The sequence below is a fragment of the Apteryx rowi genome, unplaced genomic scaffold (genome assembly GCF_003343035.1).
Source record: "Apteryx rowi isolate R43461 unplaced genomic scaffold, aptRow1 scaffold_13, whole genome shotgun sequence".
NCBI classification, from domain to species: domain Eukaryota; kingdom Metazoa; phylum Chordata; class Aves; order Apterygiformes; family Apterygidae; genus Apteryx; species Apteryx rowi.
The window spans coordinates 1,333,041-1,358,934 of NW_020447530.1; the positions used below are offsets into that span (position 1 = coordinate 1,333,041).

General features: G+C 49.1%; 1 protein-coding gene across 6 annotated transcripts in view; it reads right to left on the reverse strand.

Moving 5' to 3' along the window:
• The window catches only part of KLHL28 (kelch like family member 28), a 41,400-nt gene that overhangs the window by 7,703 nt on the left and 7,803 nt on the right, over positions 1–25,894 (reverse strand). For 4 of the 6 annotated variants that reach the window (XM_026056146.1, XM_026056142.1, XM_026056141.1 and 1 more), the window contains 2 exons: positions 24,141–24,349; positions 19,222–23,172 (listed from right to left, as the gene is read on the reverse strand). The exons of 1 other annotated variant lie outside the window; for it this stretch is intronic. In XM_026056146.1, the coding sequence (XP_025911931.1) occupies positions 23,009–23,172; positions 24,141–24,349 (373 nt within the window). In that variant the 3' untranslated portion in view covers positions 19,222–23,008. Of the gene's footprint in view, positions 1–19,221; positions 23,173–24,140; positions 24,350–25,894 lie in introns of those variants that run through there. One more of the 6 variants, XM_026056144.1, reaches the window with a different exon arrangement.

Consider the following 25,894-nt stretch of genomic DNA (forward strand, 5'->3'; position numbering starts at 1 on the left):
CCGAGCCCGGCCCCGCGCTGCTCCCGGCTGCTTCCGAGCAGGAGAGCGGTGCCGCCAGGCCGCGCGGGACACACGGGGGCTCTYGCTCCCTTCGCTCTCCGGAGGGACGTTTGGAAGCGCCGCGGGGCGACGGGAGGAAGCGGCTCCGGCCGCCACCATCAACATTCCCGTGCGCCGCAGGGCCGGAACGCTAATGTCCGACCGCGGCACGGTATTYGGCTTATCGCAGGCGGGACGAGCGTTTTCAACGCCGCAGCGACCCGGAGCAATTGCAGCAACTCTCGCAAAAAACTCGTCCCCGTCCCCTCTTCCCGCTCCCTCCCGACGCCGGCGCGGGAACGCAAAGCGGCCGGCGATGGAGAGGAGAGGAACCGCGCCGCCGCGAGCCGGCACGCGCCGCTGCGCCCCAAACCCTTTCCGAGCGGGAAGCTCGTGCTGGAAGCACGGCTTCCCGCCCTCTCCGAACCAGCCCAGCGCCCTTTGGGAAACTCCCGCTACGTTGTTTTGAGCCGTTATTACCTGCAGCTCTGCAAATTAACCTTGCGAGCGAGGAGGGGCGAGTCGAAAGCCGGCGGGCCGCACGCGGAGGGCGTTTGCTCGCGGGAGCCCGGGCAGGCCGCCGGGGGASGCGTTATCCTGCTCCGGGCAGCTCCTCGGCAGAGCAGCCTCCGCGGGGCCCGGTGCCGCGGGAGCTGACCCGAGCTGGGGAGGATCCGGTTCCTCGGAGAACGTTCGGCAGGAAACTAGGAGATGGGGGGGAAAACCTCGCTGCAAGCTCCCTGCCGGAGCGGGAGGTTTGGCGGCGAGGGATTGACGGCGCGTTAGCACCGTGAATTCTGTCTAAACCCCGTTATTGCAACGGCCCCGCCGCAAAGCTTGGCGCGTCTCGACAAGCAGATAACATCCGCCGCTGCAAAAAGCAAAGCAGAAACCATCCCGTTCGGCCTCGCGGGGCGACGGCACGGCACCGGGCACGGTGGGCTGCGGGGGGCTGCGGGGGTCTCCCGCCGCCCCGCGCGAGCCAACACTGACATCCAGTGACGGCGCGCGCCAACTGCAGACGTCGCCCCCCCACGYGCGCAGCTCTGCCCGGAGAAGGGCAACCCTGCGGAAACGCTCCCCGATTTTCTTCCCCCGGGAAGAAGGCGCTCTGTGCGGCCAGCTCCTCCCGCCCCGCGGCGCTCCTGGCGCCGTTCCGCGCCCGCGCCTCTCGCCCTGGCTAGTTCCCGATTTACCCATTGAAAGAGACAAAAGTTTGGAAACAACAGGCTCTTTCTGCCCTGGATAGATACTTATGGTTTCTGTCGCGTCGAAATCCGTTTAAAAAGGTTGTGGAGCGCAGGGAAATTGTAAGAAAAATGTTTGCTAAGAAACACAGCAAAGCCGACTGCCGAAGCAGGAAAAAAGACGGGGAAGGAAGCAGGAAGAACGGCTGCTTGAGCGCGACGTGACTGCTACAAGGAGACCTGGTTTCGGCAGCCGGCCCCGAGCGGGGCCAGGGAGCAGCCGCAGGGGCCGGCGAGTGTCTCTTAGCTGGAGGTGCCTGGCGCAGGAATGGCACGGGAACGGTGTGGGAATGGCGTGGGAACGGTGTGGGAATGGCGTGGAAACGGCGCGGGAACAGTGTGGGAAGGGTGTGGGAACAACGTGGGAATGGCATGGGAACGGCATGGGAACGACATGGGAACGGCATGGAAATGGCGTGGGAATGGCGTGGAAACGGCACGAGAACAGTGTGGGAACGGCACGGGAATGACATGGGAATGGCGTGGGAATGGCACAGGAATGGTGCTGGAATGGCGCTTCACTTTGCCTTTCCAGGTTTGCCAGGGCCTCCTGCCGCAGCCGCCCTCCGAGCGGCGAGGCGGCCGCATCCGAGGACTCAAGGTCCGTAAGGAGCGCATGGAGCAAGGGGCACCGCTTCCCCGGGAAACGAGGGGGGCTTCTCCCTGCCGGCGGTGCGGCCCCGGCAGTGCGGCCGGCTTTGGGCACGCCGGTCGGAGCCGGGCGGCACGTGTGCCTGCGCGCTAGCAGGGCTGCAGCCGAAGCGGGCCCGGCTGTCCACCATAATTAAGGCTCGGCCGTGCAGGCTGGAAGCCGGCGTCACGGCTGAAGCTCTGGAGCGCCGGCAATTAATATGGATGAGGGAAGCGAATGCCCCGCTCGAGCGCAGGGGCGAAGCTCCCACCTCAGGCCGGGGCGGCTCGTCTTCCTCTGCCGCGGAATCAAAACGACGGCGCCGTGCTGCTGTGCGCGGCRAAGGTCAGGTCCCCGCTGCGACAAGCCTTAAGCTACGCGAATTTTACCCAGGTATTTGGGGGTGATTCCAGCAAAGAGGGACGTGGCAAACCTGACTGCGCACGGCGCCAACACACACACACATAGAATAAAGCTGAAAATACGAAAAAAAACAAAAATTCTTTCCTTTCTTGTTACTTAAGTGGAAAACAGAGCTCTTCTGCTGACTGGACAAGGCATCCAATTGATGCTTGCTGTCGGGGAGTTTTCTTCCATTTTTACTAGGCAGAAATCTGATAGTTTCTCAAGCCAAGTTATAGCAAAACGCTCTGCTTATAGGAAAGCTCATGCCCGATATTGCATTATTTCCACATATTGCTGACTTTCCAGCAATATTTGCCTGCTTGATATGTGCATTAGCGCAACAGAGCCTCAGCCGGGCGACTCCTTGGCTTTGGCTTCGGCCTGTCATCTCCAATGGAGAAAAGAGAGCGGCAAGATTTATTTGAAAAATTATTTGGAGTGCCGCCACATCACAAATTGATCTAAAATGATGCTGCCCGCGCCAGGTTTGCAAGGAGACTGTGCTGATTCCCGGTTTAAAGTGCCATTCAGATTAAAGCTTTGGGGGAGTCCCGGTGTTTTAAAGCATGCATGACAAGGGGTGACTCTTAAAGCTTGACGTCACGTATCCAAACTGCACTGCGCTGTCGGCAAAGCAGAAAGCAGGGCCCGAGCGCGATTTATCCCCTGGGAGCAGCCTGAAGGCATCGGGGCTGGAGCAAGGCAGCTGCAAAGCTCCTGCCTGCTACAGCCCCGGGTAGTTTCTTCTGTGGCTCCTGAAACGCTGTCTTTGCCCCAGTGACGTTCAAGCCTTACGTGCACAGAAAGCGGGACAAGATGTATCGCAATTGCATTTAACCCAGTTACAGCAACAAGACTGGTGAAATTCGGTGGTAGTATGAAAGCAGATTCCAGTTTGATGTGCTCTTGGTAAAAAGGCTGTTAGCAGAGGGAATTTCAATACAATGCATGTCACTATAAACGTCTACGCTGTTAGTTTTTTTATCGCCATTTATCACATATTGCCTAATATTGTGTAAACGTCCTGTTCCTGAACCCCGTCTGCTGCTTCTCGGCTCCGTGGCTGAGCAGCTCTCTGCGTCAGGCACTTTTCCCGCGGTCAGGGTTTGCACGGCCCCGACCCGCGTCGGCGCCGCAGTGAACCGGGTGACGGCGGTTTGGCCGCGGACCGAGGAGCCGGCTCCACGCCCGACGAGCCGAGGGCCCTCGAGGCTCCCTGCACCCCCACGGCATCGCCTCCGTGCGGATTTACAGCGGAGAGCCCTGCCGGGCATCTCCACAAGGCCGCGCGGAGAGAGGCTGGGAAAGGCAAGCAAGGAAGAAGGGTGCTGCCGAGGGAGAGGTAGCGCCTGGCGAGGAAGACTAAGAAGAATAACGTTAACACGGCAGCAAGCGGAGAACGGCCCGAGTCACGCAGATAAGTCAGGACTTATCTGTGCGGAGTTTGCCTYTGCCAGGCGAGGCGGCTCCCGTTTAACATCCCGCAGCAGGGCTGTCAACCAGCACAACGCTTCCTCCGTGATTCCCCGTCACGCCGCATAACGAAACGTGCCTCGCACGGCTGCATCGGCACCGCCAGGATGCACGGAGCCCCCGAGACAAGCCAGCTGCATTAAGTGATTTACATAGCGCCGGGAGCGACACGGAGGAGAAAACATGGGGCACAAGACAAAAAGGCAGGCGAGGAGGAGGGAGACGGGGAGCGAGGAACAAAAGCGCCGGCGTCGTCTCGTCCGTCTGCCTTCCTTAGAGATGCAGCCCGGTGCCAGCCAAGCACAGGGCTACGGTGCCGCTGCAGGCGGATCGCTCCTGCCGCCGCGGATGGGAAACGCAGCGGCCGCTCTCCGGGCTCGCGGATAACGAGGGGATCGCGGCGCACGCCGGAGGGCGGAAGCAGCGCTCCCGGCTGCATCCGCCCGGCTCGGGGCTTCGCTTTCACGACTCCCACCGGACCGTCACGACAAAGCCGCCAGCTGAGCCGCGCTGTGCCGCCCCGCTCCCATCCCAGCTGCATGGGAGAAGGAGGCGCACGAGCTAGAGAAAACCCTTGGCCCTGCGTGGGCCAGGGAGCTGCTCTCAGTGCTTCGTCCCTAAGGCCACCAGGAGACGGGTGCAGCAGCAGGAGCTCGGCCGGGACACGGACACGGGACGCGGGACACAGTCGCGAGCTCTCCTAGCCCCCGCACGCAACCGCGTGAATAGGCATCTCCTTACAGAGAACGATGCTTTTTAATTTCAAAAGCCTATTGGAAGTTGTTTGAATATTTTCGAGCCCCATCTGCTTAGGAAGAAAAGGCTTTGCGGAAAGATGGGAGCAGATGCCGGTTTGAATATCGTTTATGAGAACAACAGAAACAGCCTCGGAGAGCGCGTGAGCAGGGGCTGCAGCTGGCCGGTGCGCGCTGCCTGTTTTCTTAATCTCCTCCGAAGACCCCAGATAGATTTGATTTCTAACCAAATCATGGAGAACAAAGCAGGAAATCCTCAGTGCGGGACATCCCAGTAACAAGCCCGTCCCGCGGCCACCACCAAGAGGGACGCTCCACGCCTGGCGCGGTCCTGCCGCCTCCTCTGCCTGCCCCGGTGGCACCTACAGCGTCCAGCCCTCTTTCAGGTCACCTGCCCTTTGGCTTTAGTAACACCGGTGTCCTTTGGTTTCTCTTTTGTGGCTGGTTGGCAAGATGGTCGTTTGCACCGTTTGCTCCTCGCGTGTCTCGGTTTCTGTCCACCCAACAGCTCAGAGCAACACGGAGTTTGCTCTTCCCCGAGAGAGGAGCACGAGCGGCAGCAGCCACCAGGGCGATGCCTCCTCCCGAGCTGTCCCGCATCCAGGCGGCAAGAAGATCCGCCAGGTCAGCGGTGTCCGCGGGGTGGATCCGAACTGCAGTGCGGCCGGGGGGGGAAGCAGCAGCAGGTTTCAACCAAAGCCGTGATGTTTAGCTTTCCGTCCTCGCTGTGCGAGGCGAGGAAGGAGGCAGCGCCCCAGCGCAGCTGCAGTGGCCCTGCCCGGCGGGAGGCTGCGGACGGCTTCGGCCAGGCTTTGCACCCACGTGCTCAACGCCTACGGCCAACCAAACATTCGGCTCACGGCTGAGCGAGGAACGGGAACGCTCCCCTCTGCGGGCAGTACAACGGGGGGTTGTCGGCCCGGTACCTTCTCCATCCCCAGCCAGGCTGGGGTCCTGCCCTGCAGTCCCCAAAAAAAGGCAGGAGCTGCTCGGAGAGCTCCGGCTCCCTTGCAGAAAAGAAGTTGCTTGCTGCCATCTTGAGGTCAAACCACCCCAACGGCACCAGGGTTCTCCGGTATCGCAGCCCACACTAGGAGGAGGGGTCCCTGCAGCCCGCTGCACCCGCACCCCGGGAACGCTCTCCGCAGCCAGCGTGCGTATTCAGCTAGACAGCGGCGAYGCGCGAGGCAGAGCGGCCGGGCTGGGAAGGAACCGCGTTGTGCAAGATGCTCCCCGCACCCCAGCGTGCACTGGAGCTGCGCCGCCCAAATCCCTGCACCGCTGCTGTTGGCGCGGACTCATCTTCCGAATAAAAGTTTAACACACATTTCATGTGTCTCTTTTAGGAAACAGCGTTCCAGGAGAGCTGTTCTTCTAGGCCGAAAGATTAGCTACTAGACGGGGCAGCTTGGCTTCCCTCTGGTCCCCCACCTTGCTCGCCCACGCAAACCACCGAGAGCTGTGACTGCAAACGCTCACGGGGGAAGGACAGCAGAGCAGGCGATCGCCCAGGCTTCTTCCCTCACCACAAACTGTTTCTGGTTTTGGTTGGGGTTTTCTTACACGTTTCTGTTGTATTTTGCTCCTGAGAGCAGCCCTTCTACTTCCCAGACTGCAATGCTGGGTTTTCTCCTCTCTGGCGGGCAGAAGGAGGACGCGTTCACGTCTCCTCCCCAGACTCAAACGTCGGCTGCAGCTGTAGGGTATTTCTGCTCATTGCCGCTCTATTCACACCTTTGACAACACTAGAAATCAATCTGCYCCAATTGCGTCTCGCTGTGATATTCACTTATGGTCAGCTTCTCTCCTGCTGCTACCGTATTCGTTGGCAATCTTCTCACCGATTTCAAGGAGAGCGAGATGAAGCCCTATGGAGACAGGGAGCGAGATTTACCAGGACTTCCAATTTCTTCCTCGTGGTCCCCCTGCTTCCTGCAGCGGCACTGCAGTTGATAGACACAGACTACTACATTTCATTTAGCATTCATAGGAACTTTAAAATATTCATATTAATAATGCAGAATTTGATCTCTTCATACTGCAGTGTTCACGCATGGAGGCAAGCGTGGAGGAATTCTGCAGCGCAAATCCAGGTCCACATCAGAATTAAATACCTGGTGCATCCTAACATCTATAATGAGCTGAGCAACTGCTCTGGAGCCTGGATGCTGCAGGACTAAAATATGTATCCAAATTTGCAGCTCAAAGCTATTGGTATTTGAATTTCAGCTCCAATTAAATAAAGCACTCAAGCATGCACTTAACTCTAACTCACGAGTAACATTGCCATCCTTCAGCAAAGCAATACCATTTCTGTACTTCAAAATGCACAAGACCTGAATTTCCAGCAGAATAATTTAAGAACACAACCTGTTGTGTGTATGTCTGCGTGTGAGAGAGAAAAGAAATGAAATGCTTTTTCTCTCTCATATCGAACCAAAACGCACTGCCTATTTCCTTTCCGGTTAAATGCCGTTCTACACATTCTGAGAAACTAAGTTGTAAAAATGAAGTCTTTCCCTTTCCCCTTTCCCCTTCTGCACCCTCACTGCCCCTTCCACTAGCTATAACAGCCATCACTAGCTGTAATACATCTTCACCCCACTGTATCAACGCTGGAAACAAGCCAGCGAGAAACCGTGCCGTCTCCAACACTCAGGCACAGACTTCTTGTTAACCTGCAGGGCCAAGTGCATCAGAGAGCAAAGACAGCAAACCGTGGAGTTAAGTTGCAAGAAATCCACCCRTGGGTTAGGACGGTGTGCTTTACGTAGTATATGTGCTTGCTTTGGGAGGAGTTTTTGCTTTGGAGCTSTAACTGAAGTTACAGCTGCATGGTTACTTCAGTCTGGCATACCCCATGCACGGGACTAGTCCTGTTCCTGCTCCGTACCTGCTCCCCACCTCCCTCYGCTTCCCTCACACCAACGCTGTCACTGCGAAGCTGTCCAGAGAGCCACAGGCAAAAATGTGGGGCCCAGCCAGGGCCAAACCTGAGGGTTTGCGGCAGGCGGGCGCCACCTCCCTCATGGGCAATGCCTTTTGGGAAATGTCAGTCTAGGACCTGATCCACAAACGTATTCAGGAACGTAAATTGCAATTAAGGCAGAAATGAGCCACCAAAATCCATACGAACAATCCACAAAAGCCAAGAAGCCCCAGCACTATGTTATCTTCATTATATAGGTGCCCATAATTCTGCTATCCTGCAGATTCCTCTAGGCTGAGCTGAGCGTCCGGTATCTGTCTCGTGGCTGGGCGCTCCAGGGTCTAGTCCTCAGAGGACGCCGTTGCGGCAGCGCGTGGCACAGCTGGCAGCACGGGACGCCGCCTTCGACAACAAATGCAGCTGGCAGCGCGGCAGCAGCCCGATGCTTTGGACCCTTCCTCCTGCAGAGAAAGCGGGTGACGGGCTACAGGAAGGGCCCTGATAGAAAATAAAATAAAAGAGGAACGTCCTGAACGGCGCGTCTGCAAAGCGGATCCCAGACCCAGCTTCACGCTTGAGTCTTCTCTTGTTCAAAACATGACACTGCCTGAGGACACTGTCTTTACACCCGTAACTCAGTGAAGGAAAGGAATGGAAAAAGCGCATTTTCTGGAAAGGTTCAAATCCTTGTTAAATATTAATATGTTTTAATGCAAAAGTTCAGTGAACTCAGTTTGCAGAGTAGGTCTTTGAAAAAAACAGAAGTGACAGCAATTTCTGACAAAGCCCAGAAATATGTAGGAAGAACCTTTAGCGGAGAGTCCTGGAAAAGCATGTCAGTTCAGCAGCCTGCAGACACCTCCCGGGCCCTGCCAAATCGTGTCAAGGGAGCGGTGCAGCGGTGCCGCGGTGCTGCGGAGCTGCGGCTGAAGGTCTGCAGAGCCTCTGGCAGAAAGGGACAGAGAGTGGAGTCTGCGGCCTTAGCACACCAGGAAGACAAGGCAGATGGAGCGATCGGCATTTAAGGGTGGGTTTAATCATACCTTTTGAGTTTGCTGATATAGATATAATGGTCAAAATCACAACAGATACTTCAAGGGGAGACTCCACTAAGGTCAGGAGACACCTAAAGAGATTTTTATTTTCTAAATCAGCAAAGAAACATTTTTGTACTGCTCAGTAAAGACAGCCACAACTGCCACAAAAGCTACTGCAGTTTATGCAGAAGTTTCTCAGTTGCTTACGGGAGACTGTCAAATGTTACATKCAGAAGAAATGAGCCATAAAAAATATTCTAGGTTTGCTCCTGAAATGTTTTTTGTTAGTAAGAAATGTGAAAGTACAGAAAAGGCCAAGGTGGCTTCCTTGGATGAACAGAACGTGGTCAGAGATGGTCAGCCCTTCTTGGTATGAGTGAAGCGGGGTACAGGGAGCGCTTCCCAGGTCCGAGAGCCCCATCCACCCACATCTGCTTGTGGCGTCGGAGGAGCCGCAGGCCACCCTGGACAGCCCGGGGTCAGATGTGCTCTCCGGGGCTTGGCACCAGCTGTGGCTGATGGGAAAGAGACAGCAAATTAAGCAGCCTGGCTTTCCAAGATTTAATCATGTCGAAATGATACATCTTAGCAGGGCAAAGGAGGTTGTAAGACTTTGCTGAAATGAACACTTTTTTCTCAGTGACTGCTGATTCCTTCACGTGACAGAAATACCAAAACGCTTCTGATAAATGTTCATTATAACACAGTTGAAAGAAGAGTAATTCATTGCTGCTTTGATTATTGTTAAGTTAGCAATGAAATTGCCTGTGGAATATTTGTATTTTCAAGTATTTTGTGTAGTCAAAGGATTTGAATTTTGTCAATATTCTATTATTTGCAGTTGATAATGTTAATTATGGAAAACACTGCTCTCTCTACCAGTCAGTGGAAAATGAATGTGTGCTTCCAGCTTACGTTCAATATGAAGATTGTGTAATAAAGTTTCCAATCATTTTTCTCTTTTGCCAAAGGCATTTCAGAATTACAGAAATGCTGGGAAATCCTCAGGCAAGGTGGTCTCTAGATGATGCAGCTGACAGGATCAGACAGTTTTCTAGCTCTTAAAAATTACATTTCAGAGTCAGTAAGACATCATCTTTGCAATTTTTTAATTCTGACAAAGTTTGAGATGATGGAAAGATACTTTAAATGACTGTATACTGCGCAACGATTGGCTGCGTGGCTGGTGTCAGCAACAGGACTTCGGTTTCCATGAGACCCTCTTTGAGGACAGCAACTGCTTGGAAGAGATGGGATGCACCTGAAAAAAGTGGGGCAAAAGCATCTTTGCCAACAAGCTGGCCAGCCTGGTGAGGAGGGCTTTAAAGACGGGGGAGGGAGAGGGTGACCATGGATCAAGGGAGGAAGCGGTGGACGGGACTGGCAACCAAACGCTCTGGGGAGATGTAAACAGAACGGACCTCTTGATCAACAAAACAGGGCTGAAGTGGAATCGCCCCAGACGTATGCATGTAAATAAGGAGGTACCTACAGGACCACGTTATGGGGAAAGCACTCGTGCCATTTCTAGGAAGTCAGCACGTGGGGTGCCTCTCCGAAGTGCCTGTACGCTAATGCAGCATGGGGAACAGGAGAAAATGGAAATCTGTGTGCAGTCACAGGGCTACGATCTCACTGGGTTCACGGAGATATGGTGGGCTAGCTCACACGACTGGAGTGCTGCGATGGATGGATACAGGCTCTCGAGGAAGGATGGGCCAGGAAGGCGAGGAGGGGGAGTCACCCTTTATGTGAGAGAGCAGCGGGACGGCGCGGAGCTCTGCCTGGGGACAGGCAAAGGGCCAGCTGAGAGCTAATGGGTCAGGGTTAGCAGGGGGACCAAGACGAGTGACACTGTGGCGGGTGTCTGCTATAGACCACGATCAGGAAGAAGCACATGAGGCCCTCTGCAGACAACTGGAAGAAGCCTCATGTTCACAGGCCCTGGTCCTCATGGGGAACTTTAACCACCCCAGTACTTGCTGGAGAGACAACACAGCAGGGCACAAGCAATACAGGTGCAATGGCAACAACTTTCTCACACAGGTGATCAAGGAGCTGAAAAGAAGAGACACGTTTCTGGACTTCATGCTTATACACAAGAAAAGACTGGTCAGGGATGTGAAAGCTGGGGGAAGTCTTGGCTGCAGGGGCCACAAGACAGTGAAGTGCAGGATCCTGTGAGGAAGGAGCAGGGCGAAAAGCAGGATCACAACCCTGGACTTCAGGAGAGCAGACTTCAGCCTCTTCAGGGACCTGCTTGGAAGAATCTCATGGGATATGGCCCTGGAGGGAAGAGAGGTCCGGGAGAGCTGGCTGATACTGAAGGATCACCTCCTCCAACCTCAAGCATGGTCCATTCCAAAAAGCAGGAAATCAAGCAGAGGTGGCAGGAGGTCTGCACGGATGAACAAGGAGCTCCTGACTAAACTCAAACATGAAAAGGAAGTGTACAAGAGAGGGAAGCAGAGACAGGTGATCCAGGAGGAATATAGAGACACTGTCTGAGCATGTGTGAACAGGGCTGGGTTTAGGAGAGCTAAAGCCCATCTGAAGTTGAATCTGGCAAGGGACGTCAAGGGCAACAAGAAAGGCTTCTACAAGTACAAAAGCACCAAAAGACAGGCTGCAGAAAATGCTGGACTTCATGAATCTCAGGCCTCTGAGACCGGACGGGAAATCTGGAGGAAGGAAGACTTYCCCTTGGTGGAGGAGGGTCAGGTTAGGGAACACTGAAACAAACTGGACATACACAAGTCCATGGGCCCTGATGGGCTGCATCCACAAGTGCTGAGGGACCTGGGTGATGTCATTGCAAGGCCACTCTTATTTTTGGAAGGTCATGGAGATCAGAAGAGGTTCCTGAGGACTGGAAGAAAGCAAATGTCACTCCTGTCTTTGAGAAGGACAAGAAGGAGCATCTGGGGAACTAAATGCTGGTCAGTCTCATCTCGATCCCTGGCAAGGTGATGGAGCAACTATTCCTGGATACCATTTCCAGACATGTGAAGGACAAGATGGTGATCAGGACTAGTGGGCATGGATGTACAAAGGTGAAATCATGCTTAACCAACCTGATCGCCTTCTGTGATGAGATAGCTTGGTGGATGGGGGGAAAGCAGTGGATGTTGTTTACCTTGACTTTAGGAAGGCATTTGACACTGTCTCCCATAACATTTCATAGACAATGAGACATGGACCTAGTGGACCAAGTCCAGAAAAGGGCCACGAAGATGATTAAGAGACTGGAGCATCTGTCATACAAGGGAAGGCTGAGAGAGCTGGGACTGTTTAGTCTGCAGAATAGAAGGCTCAGGGGGCCAAAGTATCAATGTGTATAAATATCTGATGGGAGGGTGTAAAGAAAATGGAGCCAGACTTTTCAGTGGTGCCCAGTGATGAGAAAAGAAGCAATGGGCACAAACTGAAACATGGGAAGTTCCATCCGAACATAAGAAAACACTTTCTTCCTGTTAGGGTGACTGAGCACTGGAACAGGTTGCCCAGAGAGGCTGTGGAGTCTCCATCCTTGGAGATATTCAAACCCCAAGTGGACATGATCCTGGGCAATGTGCTCTAGCTGTCCCTGCTTGAACAGGGCGTTGGAGCAGATGATCTCTGGAGACTGCTTCCAATCTCAACTATTCTGTGATTCTGTGATTCTGCAAATACTACTCACTTATTTCAGTGTAATAACTGTTTTTATGATACAGTCTTAAAATTAGAGTACTCTGATCCTCTATGTGCTAGAGCTTATGAAAATGCATTAATTTAAAGTAAATTAAAACAATTTCTGGGAAAAAAGAGATTTGATAATAAACTGTCTTCAAAAATTAAATCATGATAAAAGCAGAAAAAAAGGAGAGATTTCATCCAGTTACAGATGTTAGCATGTACATAACTGACTTCATTCTTTCATTTCGGGAGAAAAAATTACTTGAACCTAAATCAGCTGCCTTCTCCGGAGACAAATGGTCACATTTTTAGGGAAGTACATGCCTTATTGAAAGGTGGGGGACTTGAATCTGGGTAAGGGTTCTTCGTACTGCAGTATAGGTTCAGGGGAGTTCAATAGCATGTGTGTACATGCTTAAAGACTAGAAGAAGGTATATATGTTCTACCTCCAAATCATTTTTTCAATTTCTACTCAAATGCACCATTGCAGAGAGTATTTTCATCATACAGCAGATATCATATATATGTGCTAAATACTTATGTGGTTAAGGCTGTGCTTCCAGTTGCTTTCTAATTGGAGCTGGGCAGGGGCAGGGTTAGATCTCCCACCGCAGAGGAAGTGTAAGTCCTATTTTGAAATCAGTAAGTGTTGTCATAAGCGTTAAAAGGAACTACAAGACCTGTGTATTCGAGGACAGTGGCAACACTTCAGAGAAGGGTTCACGCAGGCTAAGAGGAACGGTGTTTCCCACAGTGCCGAGGAGAAACGCTCCGTAGCCTGTTTGACACATCGCTAGACCCCATTTCCAGCCACAGGGTGAACGCGCAGAGGCACCTGACACCCGGTGAGGACAGCCGTGCCCACCGCTGCTTGAGTGACAAAACCTGAACCTTCCGCCTACGCGGTATAAAACATATTGTGGGTTTAATATATTGCCACAAGACATCTGAAACGAGCTTTTTCCCTCCAAGAAATTAGTTTTTGAAAGCAATCTCGTGCAATTCTGTGTTCATTTCCCCAGATACGTTTATTTCCCAGGTCGGGAGCACACAGTTCGCAGGCAAGACAACCACTTGCTAGGGGAGAGGCCTGCCATTTTACCGAGCGGGGGGGGGGGGGGGGGGGGCGGTAGCCAGCCCGGGCCGCTGCCGTTTCTAGGCTCTCGGTGCCAATCCAAGCAACGTTACGGACACGACCGACGCTGGGCTACTCCACCCGGGGCGGGCCCGCGGCTCCGCAGAGCCTGGCCGCCCGCGGCACCGCCCGGCCCCCCGTAGCACCCCCCGGCCCCCCTCGGCCGCGTCACGGCGCCCGCCCCAACTGCCACAGCCCTAACGGCCACTGCTACCCTGGCAACGCAGGCCACGCCCACCTCCCGTCCCCTCTTTTGGCTCCGCCCACTTTACCCCCCCGGCACAGGTACCTCCCGGGGGCGGGGCCGAATCTCCGCGAGGCGTAGAGGGGGCGGGGCCGTGCAGCGCGTCCCTGGGGAGACCCCGGGGGGAAGGGGGTCGCTGAGGCGACTGTTGCCGGGGGGAAGGAGGTCGCTGAGGCGACTGTTGCCGGGTGGAAGGGGGTCGCCGAGGCGGCCGGTGCGGGGGAGGGGGTTCCTCGAGGCGGCCGTTGGCGGGAAAAGGGTCCGCGAGGCGGCCGTTAGGGAGAGAAGGGGGTGGGGGGGGGTCCCCGAGGCGGGAGCCCGCCCGGTAGCGGCGCCGCGGCTGTGCGCGCTGCTTCCTCCGCCCCCGAGGCGCCGGACGGCACCGCCGCGGGCAGGGCGGCTCCACGGGCCTTCGCTGTAGCGGCGGGTTTGCTTGTGGCGGGGAAGCTCTCGCTGCGGAGTGCCCTGAAGGCGGCAGGAGACACCGGTCCTGCAGTGCCGGAGCCCCTGTGCCTTGGAGCTGCGCGATCAGCTGCCGCCCTCGCTTGCTGTCTCCTCCGGAACCCGTGTGCTGCTGGAAGCGAACGTGTTGCCCTTCTCATGGACAAAAAGGGGCAAGTGATCTTCAAAACTGAACGGCTGCGAAAATGTTACCGGCAGGTTTTTTTTGCCTTCTAAAGGAGGTTCATCCCTGCGGCTTGTGCGGTTGGATTTAGGGAAGCACAGATGCGTTATTGATAGCGGGCTGCCTGCGAACCGCGCGACTTGCTTCTGCGTCTGGAGGAAGGATGTGGAAACTGCAGCTAATCATACAGCGCAGAGAAAAGCCGTTTAAACGCCTGTGCAGTAAGCCGCGGGTTTTAAAAGTGCCCAGGAGGGAGTTACAACTCGTGTCTGTATGATGAAAGTTTGGCTCAGTAGGCTTCTCTGTGCAGCTGCTTGGCTCAAGTTGTCTTAAAAATGGCTACAAAACAGGTATGAAAGAAAACTGGGAAGGTCGTTGGGTCCGTGTCTGTTCTCTGGGGCAGCATCAATCATATCACTGGCATTACTGATGTGTTTGCCTAATCTGTGCTTAGGTTGCAGAGGTGGCAAAAAAAACCCCAAAACCTGAAGTAGACAGGGCCCCGAACAACCTAATTTAACCTCCAAGTCTTCTCTGGTGTGGGGTGTGGGTGTGTGGTGGAGGGTTGGACCAGGCGACTGACCTCCAGAGGTCCCCTCCAACCTAAATTATTCTATGATGAAAATCGCAGAGTATTTTAAAATATCTGTTCTTGTTCTCCCTGCTCTTCCTGTCTAAAGAATATCATAATATCCTGAAGCTCACTGCCTTAATTCTGTTTCGCATTGCGTATGATAGGAAACAAACTGCACGTTTCTCACTTTGTAGTGACATTTTGTATGTTTGAAGATTTATGTTCTTAATGGTTAGCTGAATAAGTCATGAAAATATTAAATTTAATCAGCCAAGAAAATTTGACTTGTAACTTATCAGTTAACATTTTTTCCTTAATTTCAAAGCAGCTGGGATATGGGCAAGAAATAACTGTCTTTCAAATAAATCTTCCTTATTCTATAAAAAAAATCTGAACTTTCACAAAGTGGATGATTTTTGTGTGTATGATTTTCAAAAATGTTCATTATTGTTCTACACTTGCAGAGTATTAAAGCTTAATAATCTGGTCAAATGATTCTTATTATTTTAGTTCTCCCCAAGAAGTTCCTCAGGGAGACTTAATTCAGCTGGCAGTTGATGAATTTTTCTGTTCCAAGCTGGAATTGTGTGAACAGTATGGGTAAGCGCACAATATATATTATTCAGTAGAGGCTGAAATGTGCAGGTCTTTTGGTTTCTCTAGCAGTCCTTATTCTTGCTTGGGGAAGCTATCATAGCTGAAACTTTCTGTGCCTGTGTCCTATCTCAAAATGGCATTGAACTACTCAAATGGTGTGTTTTCCCCATGTGTTCACATCAGTTTCTTTTGGAGATCAGACTTCTGTGGGGAGATGGCCTCTGGAAATATCTGGACCCATTGCTTTTTCTTCTGCTTATAAAATATGTGGTGGAGTGTAACTTCCAATCTGTGTTTTCTAGGTCATACTGTACAAAAAAAGTATGATTGTCCTATCAGTTTGCAAAGCAGAAGAGGAGAAACAACATCATTCCATGGTCATGGTAATTGAATATGAATCATGAATAAGCATTAGATGGCAGAAGAAAATCTAAGGATTTCAGTCAAAGGAGTCTGCATGATTCTTTTTTCCTCCCCGTCTGAGCTAACAAGACTTTTCAGCGGGCTAGGGGAATTGTGGTCCAGGCTGACAAGGATGGATTGGAGAAGGAGAGTGGATGAGGAGTATGATGGGCTCTAGGAGTTAAGTAAAGAAACTTGAGGATTTTTTTTTCTTTGAACTGTGCCTATGGTAATGTCCTTACTCAAGAAGGAGACCGGATACTAGCTGTAAGTAGCAAAGATAAATGTGTGGTGAATTCACTAGAGTTGTTTGGTCTCAGTTCATCCAAGACTTTCAATAGCCAAATAGAGGCGTGAATAGAGCTGTGGCTGGGTAATAAACTGTATGTCTGTCTTTTTTTTTTTGTTTGTTTTTGTTTTTTTTGTTTTTGTTTTTAGACCACAGCAAGGAAAATCACCATCTGAGAAATTGCAGTTCTGCTAGTCCAGTTTCCTTTGCCTGTCATATTTCACAGTTATGCCTTTTCATTAGTTAACATTAACTGTTCAGTAAAATCTGAGTAACAGTTGCCTGGGGACTATGAAATGCCTGGCTGCCTGATGCATCAAGAGCAACCTTGTGCTTAAGAGTATTGCTCCCTAGATTACCAGGAAGACAAAACAGATGATCAGAATGGTGTTTTCCAAGGAATATAACAGTCATATGTTACACCTTTATAGATTGAGATGTAGGAAGAAAGTTCTTTCAGATCTGAGGAGCAGGTTATCCATAAACAAGTGGTAAACCGGTTGGTGGAACCTAAACGTAACACAGTTTTGGTGCACTGTGACTTGAGTATTTGGCAAGCATTTAAGTCATGGCCAGTTTGTTTTCACTAGGAGAAGAAGCTGATAATGGGGGGGAGGAGGGTGTTTTTCTGCAGTCCCACTGAAGGTGTGCACTGTGTCCCATCTCCCTCTGCCCCCCACTCAGAGCAAGAACAAAGAGCGAGGTCCAACTGCTTAGGGCTGCGCTTGCAGTCGTTTCTCAGGGTTCTGCCGGCTTGCTTTGGGGTGGTTTTGTTCCTTCCTGCATTTGACAACCAGGAAAGCTCCAGATCCTTGCTCTGCTTGGGTAGAAGCCGTTTCCATCGTCTCCTGGAACCTTGCTGCTTTTACTTGTACAGGATTTAGGGTGGCTTGTGACAATCTGTGATGGATGACTTAACCAGCTGCTACAAATGTTAAAGCTTATTGAATAATAATGCATGCTGCAAAAAGGTCCATCTCTTCTGTTCTGGCTGAATCTGGCACAAGTCCTCCTTTATTTCACTTTCTGCTAATGTATTTGGTGTCTTTGCTCCTTTCATTATAGATGTGGTCATTTAAAAACATTCACCCAAAAAATCTTCTGTCATGGGGTACCTCCTTTTGTTGTTCTAAACATGTAGCAGTGGAAGCTAGAAGATTTGGCATATGTACCGTATCATCAGGGCGTTTTTCTGATGACAAGTAAGCAAAGTATTTTAATGCAGTAGTGAAACATGTCTTTGATTAGGAAGGTATGATGCTAAAAATATTCATTAATAAAGAAGTCGGTATTTATAGCAACTTTAGGAAGAAGTGAACTCAGCCTTTGCTAGCCGTTGGTTTCTGTGTTCCCATTTTAAGACCAGCTGTTGGATATCAGAAGTGGCTTTTTCTGTTAGCAAATTTGTCTAAAATCCCTCTGCTTCTTGCAGGAAATATTTCTATTTTATAACTAGATGTCATGACATCTTGATACACTGAGATGTAGTTGAGAATCAGTTACAAGTAAGATGCTTTTGAATCCTAGACTTAGTGTCTTTGGTTTTTCTCTAATAACAAAAAATGCAGGTCCTGTGAAGCAGAGCTGAGGAAATGGAATCAGCGTGCCCCAAGCTGGAAGAAGTTAGAATGTGCTTTTCTGTCAAAATCGCAGCTGTGCTGAAGTCTAAAAGCATCTTTGTAGGAAATACAGTTTTAAATTTCAGATAGAACTGATTCTCCGAGCAATCCTACAGGAATTGCATACATCAGGCCCACGTGATTTACACTATGGAAGAAAGCCCTGAAGTCCTTGGCTCCAGTGCTAGAAGCAAGTACAGTACGAGGGTCCTGTGTGTGGTGGGCTTTGGCACTGACCCCACTGGTGTTGGGTATCGCTGTCCGTGACAGCAATGTCAGTTTGTGACTACTGGCTGTGCCTTGGATCCTAATCTCCTGTTTGCCAGCACCTTGCTGCACACTTAGGTGTTCATCCTCAACCTCATCATGCAACCATCTCCCCACACTTTAGTCCACCTCTTCTTTCCCCCCAAACCAGGACCAAGACTATTCCTGCTTCTTACCCCACTGAACAGGCTGCTTCGTTTTGCTCTGGATTTGCTGCTGGTCCTGCATTGAAGTGTGGACGTGGGCACTGATCCGCTTCTGTACGCACTGCAGAGTGAGCAGGGAGCCAGCGGCACCATACTGCGGGCAGTTACCAGCCAGCCACCGACTCGTGGTGATAGTTGGCCTGAACACAAACACTTCCTGGCAGCCAGGAGGCAGGAGCCGCTTCTGTAGAGCGTCTGCCACTCAGGATTGACAAGCCTTAGATTTCCATTCCATTAATGGAGAGAGGGGGGAAGTATTACAAGAATATTAATGTCAATGCGTGAGGGAGTTTGCTCGCTGAGATTTTTGAGTCAAGTTGCTTTTTGCTGTAACTCTAGTTGGATGCAGTCAGTTAACTCCTCGCTGGTTGGCACTGTGCTTTACTAGACTGTCTGCAGCAGCGCTGGTGCAGGGAGTATCCAAGCTAGCTTTAAGTTCCTGTACTCTTATTGCCAGACTAACGCATTTTTCTGGTTCAGAAATACCTCACCTGTTGGTACTCACATGAACTATCACCATAAGTGAGATTAGCACCTAAAACACACATGTGAAGAACTAATATCTAACAGTACTCTAACGTTATTTAGCCCAAATAACACCCTTTGATCCTGAACAGGTCATGTTTCTGCAAAGTCACTAAGCCATGCTGGGTCTTCACCAGGGCAGAAGAGTTTGTACAGTGGCTTTCCAGAGCATGTTCTCTGGCGATGGAAAGGGGGAACAGGCAGGGTTTGGTGTTCCTCTGATGGTTACTCATTCCCTCGGGAGCTAATGCGGCTACGGGGACAGGTGGAAAACACCCAACCACGCAGCAAAACCCTCTTCCAAGGCAGCTTCTACTGCCAACAGGGCTGAGGCCTGTTAAGCGGTTACTGGCGTCAGGGTCTTCCAGCCAGCTCGACCCTCCGCACGAAGGGCAAGTATCCTCCCGCTCTACCCTCCCGCAGCTTTAGCTGTCCACAGCTTGCAGCGCCGTGGGTAGTGCTGCTTTTGAATGACAGCTCAAAGACTACAGCGTTAGAAAGAAACTAAAGCTACAGTATATTTATACTCACCATCCAGCAAAAGTGTAAAAATAAGTTTTTCCCCAGGTTTATTTACTAAATTATTTCACAGTCAATGAAATAGTTACAACAATAATTACAGAGCATTATCACAATAGCAAACACATTGAGAACACTAGTAAAGAACAAGAATGCAAGTTAGTTATTTTCCTGTTGAACTCAAATGCCACTTTTGTAAACAGTAACAAAACCAGAACATTGCTGCTAAAAAAGATGTACACATAAAAACACTCTACGTACACAAAACTACATACATCATTTTATACTCCCAACCAAAGCACTCTGGTCAAGTCCGAGTACAATTTGGTATTCTCTGTACAATTATTAAATCCTGCTAAAAATTATAGTTATCCTTGGGTTTAAAATACAGCACAGCGCATAAGGCAAAAAATAGGAATTATCATCCAGTTCTTTGAGTTGCAGTTAAATACCAAGAATTTAAGGCAAGCTTGAACATTTTGCATTGTTTCATATAATGAATGGGGACTTACAGATGGCAAATTCACAAAAGTAACACTTAAGCTACCTCCCAGTAAAAGTTAACTGTTTATAATGTGTACTGGACACCTTTGCCCCGTTAGAAATTCCAACTAGACTTTCTGAACGAAAAGCATTCCTAATAGGAGAGACTTCAGGAAGCTTACACATGAGTATCTTAATTAAAAAAAGCAGAAATCCAGGAACTATATGTACACATATAAACTCATACTCATTTTAAAGTGCTTTACAAATAATTTTGAGTGACTAAGAAATAGAACTGGATGATAATTTATAGTTGTATGACATCGTATTTGAAGATCCTTAATTTTTAAACTGCAAGACAGACAGAGTATTGTACTTCAAATGCGGATTTAAACTGATTGTTGTGTCTGATCTTCCTATAACCAAGCACTTCAGTGAAGAGGACAACAAGCACCCAAAACCGAAAATAAAGATGGCATGATTTTAAGTGACACGATCCCTAGAGCTGATACACTGACAGTTCATCTAAACACAGCAGTATTCTTCATTAGGTATTCTTCCAACTCTTAATACCAATCTTGCTTACTAAAAACTTGCTTATGTGCCTATCTTAAATTTAGCAATACCACAATACACAAATTGGGTCAATCTCTATAGCCTAATTTAACATTGCTACTGCCTAGCTACAGGGAGTAAAATATTTTGCACTTTCAAAGTGTCTTCAGTTCCATAAATGCAAGATGTTTACACGATATTGAATAACCATCACCACACATCTGAACAAAGCATCTTCTTGTTCTGCTGATGCTAAAGTGGTTTCTATATCTTGCCCCGCTTTGTACATACCGAAAACTGTTTGCTAATGCTTCCAGTCAAACACGTACGCGAGCATCTCCATTCATGGATTCCCACTGTAGTTAAACAGTATACACTGAACTGCAAGGAAAGCCTCCTGCCACCTTAAGGCATGAACTCGTCTTGTAAGTAAGGAAAGTTGTTGTTTTTTTTAATATTAGTTTGCTAAGCATCTTTATTACCCGRTGTATATTGGGAAAGATGATAATCAATGGCATCGCTGTGAAACTGCGAGTGAAAAGTAAAACAGCACATGTAAACATTCAGCTTGCGCGTTCACCTGAACCGAAACGAGAAGGCAAACTAACCACGAGGCCGGGCCGTTCCAGGAAGGGCCAGCCCCCAAACCGCTCCCCTTCCCTCCCCGCGGACMACCGTGCGACGTACAGCGACGGAGCTACTTGGGTCCTTGCAACAGATTTACTGGAATAAGGACATTATGCTATTATTGCTATATAACTAGAATCCGTAGTGGGTCAAATAAACAGCATAAAAATGCTGAATTTGTTAATTTTATTTGCTTTTAAAGTCCTGCTTCATTCTACCAAATTTGAAGAATACGTGCAGGAGTTTACATAGTCTGTGCAAACATCTGTTATCTGTGAATAACGTTTTATGGTGAAAACACCCTTGTCTCCTTCACTGTTTAAAATCTGAATGTTAGCTCATGGAAGAACAAGGAAAACTCCTGTTTGCCTGACTGCAATTAGTTTTGCAGGAACTTAGAATAAATAAAGTACACTCAGAAATCCTCCACTTAGCATACTTATAAAGAAATGGCTTTTAAAGCAACTATTTTGAATATTATTGCACCTTCAAAAAATAATACTATATGGGTTTGAAAAACGAGGGGAAACAAACATTAATTTAACATGTTAAAACAAGAGGAAAATAACTCCAGAGGCAGAAAATTCCTTAAGTACCAGGTCTGGCAATACGCATACAGACATCAAGACAGAAATTCAAGATAATCGTGATTCCTAGTTAAAATCAGAAAACAAAACAGAAACATGCTAAATTAGCTAGAATTAATACTTACTTAATCACATATTTTTAATAATGGTTATAACCCACAGCATCACTTCCTATGTATCGGCCCGAATTTTCACCAAGTTTAGGGCTATCACTAAGACACATCTCCTCCGATTCTGGTTAATCACAGGATCCAACCTCCAATACTCCGTCGCACGGATCCGCACTTCGGAGGAGCCACTAGGTCCCGCGCTTTCCGTTCACCGCAACTTGTGTCCAAGGCAAGACTGTCTAAGGAACCAGAGACGGGCTCTCGCTATCGCTCCATATTCGTGTATTTGTGAGACTAGGAACAATAAAACTAGATCTCATGGAAAAACATAACAGACGTGGAGCTCTGTGAGTACACTGTTATTCTCGACAGTTTTCATAGGCACAAATGTATCAAGCAAAGAAGGAACAAAAACACTAGAACGATCCAAACGATCATGCTTTATGCATACTGCGCTAAATTGGTAACAGCCTTATCGTAAGTCCTACATTTAGCACCATTTTTATATCTGAACACTCGAAAAAAGCAATCATACATTCTTTTAAAAAGGGAAGTTGTCGGGAATATGGGCACGATTACGCTTGGGCGAAGGATGGGACGGATTCCTTTTTCAGTATTTTACATCATGCTATGAATGCTGCTGTGACATTTTCTGATGTCCTACTGTTGTAATTTTTCTTTGCGTTACAATTAAAAACACACAGCAGTCTAGCAAGATTAAGTAATTTAATCTACTACTTATCCACAAAAAAATAGAAGGGAAGGTTAAAAATGTGAATTCTCTTTATCAGGTCCAAAAATTTTGTAAGAGGCAATAAATTTGCCTTGTAAATTTATTTCTTTAAGTAGTTACCAATGACCATCCCAGCCCCCATATCGGTAAAACGGTAACAAAGGAGTGTACAGGCAACATACTATGGCATTTATTATTTACAAACCTTGAGATACAGAAACAAGGCAGCCCTTTAGTTACTGTTCATAAAAAAAATTATGAAGCACTGGCATTTTCTTAATATGAGGACACAACCAGCCAGCTATCAGCAAACCGAGCAGTCATACGACGCATTCAGACATCTCTCATCCCAAGCACAGTAAACTCCATGTTTCATAGTAGGCAGGAGGAAGAGAGAAAAGCTCTAGAGAGTGAACGGGTTAGATACACAACGAGGTTTCTCACCATATCCCAGGCATGTACAGTACGCACTAAAATTCACTGCCATTAACAGGATGCTATCTAAACCCAGTTGGCAATAAGTCTTCCATTCCTTTTGCTTGTGTTACTGAAATAACAAAGGCCAGTTACTGGAAGAAAACAAATCCTTCCTCATTTCAATCACAACTTCACCACATTCCTCCAACTTCAGAAAATGCAGCTTATGGTCTCCATGAGCAAGGTATCCTTCCAAGCAGATTAAGTCCCATCTTTGCATCAGGTCCATAAATTCCTATTTTTCAAAGTGCAGTCAAACCAAAATTGCATCGACAGTACATCATACCAGCAGAGTCCAGCCAGGTATCGGAGATGGGATCGTATTTCTGTACAGTGTTCAGATAGGACGACCCTGAATGACCTCCAACTACATAAAGGTAGTTATCAATTACAGCTGCACCAACTCCTGGGGAAAAGGAAAAAAAAAAAAAGATACACAACCATCAAGCATGGAAATGAATAGTACTTTTGTTCCTAACTGAAATCCTAGAATCAGTTGGAAGGGCCTTCTGGAGGCCATCTGGCCCCTCAGCTCAAAGCAGGGCCACCTCGGATCACGTTGCTCAGGGCCTTGTCCAGGCAAACTTTGACCATCTCCAAGGACAGAGATCCCACAGCCACTCTGGGCCCCCATCCAGCATTCGACCACCCTCGTGGCGAAATAATGTCTTAATATCTAATTGGAATTTGCCTTCTTCCAGCTTGCTCTCACTGCCTCTTGCCCTTCCACCAGGTGCCCCGAGGAAAGCCTGGCCCCATCCTGCCCACACCCCGCTCAGGGAGCCGCCGCGGGCAGCAGCCCCACTGCCCCCCGCTGCCTTTCCTTAAGGCAGAAAGGACAGGTTCTCCCAGCCTGGCCTTCCTTAGGCTGTCTTTAAACAAAGCGCATGTAAATGGAAAGTCCTGCTCTCTTCAGATCTCATTCTCGTTTTTCCACTCTTCTTGCACCCTCTTCCCCATGACAAAACAACGCTCTTCTGTCCCCAAACTCCTTGTCAGGAGGAGAGAAGGGAAGACGTGTTACTGAGTCTCGACATAAAATAAAGTACAATAAAACAGTAACCAGAGGATTGCTGAACTTCACTCAGAACTAGTAAGAACAAAATAGAAAATGAGTAAAAATATTACTTTATATTATGTACAGCTCAGTATGAATAAAAAACAAACTGGACTAATTAAAAAAAGAGAAATACATACTTGAGTAATTTGTACATTCTTTCATTGAACTAAGTGATCTGCGACCCAACTCACAGATGCAAAGCGCTCTACAGACAAGTCACCACAACCTTGATTTACTGCAACTTCTATCAGGTCAAACGGTAGTTTATTTCTGCAAGGATATCCGAGATAACCGCTCAGTTCCTGTGTCCCCACCTGTTCTGGGTTCCTTCATGGGTCTGCACACAGTCCACTGATTCTGATGAGGATCGTATCTCTCAATGCTTGATAAGTGCGACACACCATTGTGTCCACCTACTACAAAAATGAAGCCCAGCATGACACCAACACCAAAGTTTATTCGTTTATCAGCCATTGAAGCTACCGTCTCCCACGAGTTTTTACTCGGATCATAACGCTCCATGCTGCGAATACAAACAAACAACTTGTAAGACTTGGATTTCAACATTGGAATCTTACACCACAAGAAATCGGCATTTGTCAGAGACTCATCTGGTTCTGCCAGCTAATATTATTACACAAAGGAATAACATAACGCAAAGAAGAAGTGCTTGAGCCAATGGAAAATTCGGCAGCGCGGTTGCTTTGTACTACACACAAAGCACACAAAACACTAAGGCAACACTGGCATCAGTCACATCCCAGGATCCTCCAGCAACACGAAGCTGGTGCAGCCGAAGGTTCTCAACAGTGCTGCCGAAAAGAAGTTTTAACGCCTTTTGTTCTGATGCAGCAATTACAGGTCAGCCTCCTCCCCGATGCTACTACCGGGTACCTTCAGGTTGCATTTTGAGACAAAGTGCTGCTACTATTTATAAAAATCAACCCATGAAAAACTGAGCATAATGCAGATCTGAAGTGAATTTATTTGGGTAACGCGTCAAACCAAAAAGCTTCCCTGTGGCTTGCCCAAAAACAACAGACAGAGAGGAAAAAAATTTGGAGAGCACGTCCCCCAGGAAAAGCCGTGAAGAGGGTGSTGATGAAAACACTAAGGTCAGAAGAGTTCTTCAGGACAGAATGGAAATGAATTAACAGCAGTCATGTTTTGTAGCCCCGGAGCTGGACCCGTGGTCAGAGTCGTTAACGCACTCATGGCACACAGCCACCCCCGTCACAAGGACGGGTCGGTGGCGGCGCGAGGGGGGAGGAAGAGGGGAGAGGAAACCAGCAGCACTCGGCAGTAGGAGAAAAGGTGCAGTCAGGTTTCTGCTACTCCCAGAGCTTGCACGGGTCTCATGGGTGTATGAGATGGCATGTTAGTTGTGTCCTTGATAATTAATAAAATCAAAATTATTCAATAAAAATTAAAAAAAGGAAAACGTTGAGATATCCATCAATTCTAATAATACCATAGGAGTTGCTGGCAATTCCTTTTTGACTGAGGAAGGGAGAAACGGGATACAGGAGTAAGGCTGCTGTAGAATTTTAATGTTGTTAAGACGTTCTCCTTTAAAAGTACCGTTTTGTTAAAGACATTCCCTGTTCTCCCAGGGATGTCTTGTATTTCCTGGAAGGAGGTAATTCAATTTACCCTTCGAAGACCTGTGCACGCAGTGAGCATTCACCTTTCGGGCACCACTCCTGCCACGAGCAGGAGTTCGTGCAATAAGGTGACAGCGGAGCGAGTGCCATGGAGGAGCCGCGCGAGCTCCTGGTACACGCGCTCTGCTCCACTGCCGACCCCGCTTCGTTAATGCGCTGCTAACGGGGATAGTTCTGCACAACGGGAAGAGCGCGCGGAGCTAAGAGCGACTGCACAGGAAAACAGTGCGGCTTAATTATTCCAGGCTAACTTCCCATGAGAAGAAATACTAAGTCAATGGAAAACATTTCAGAGACGGTTTGCTCGTCTGTTAAGTACTTTCAACTGCTACTACAATCTAAAGTATAAGAAATTAGAATAAAAAAGCCATACTGAGTTTTATAAAATCCTGTTACAACTACAC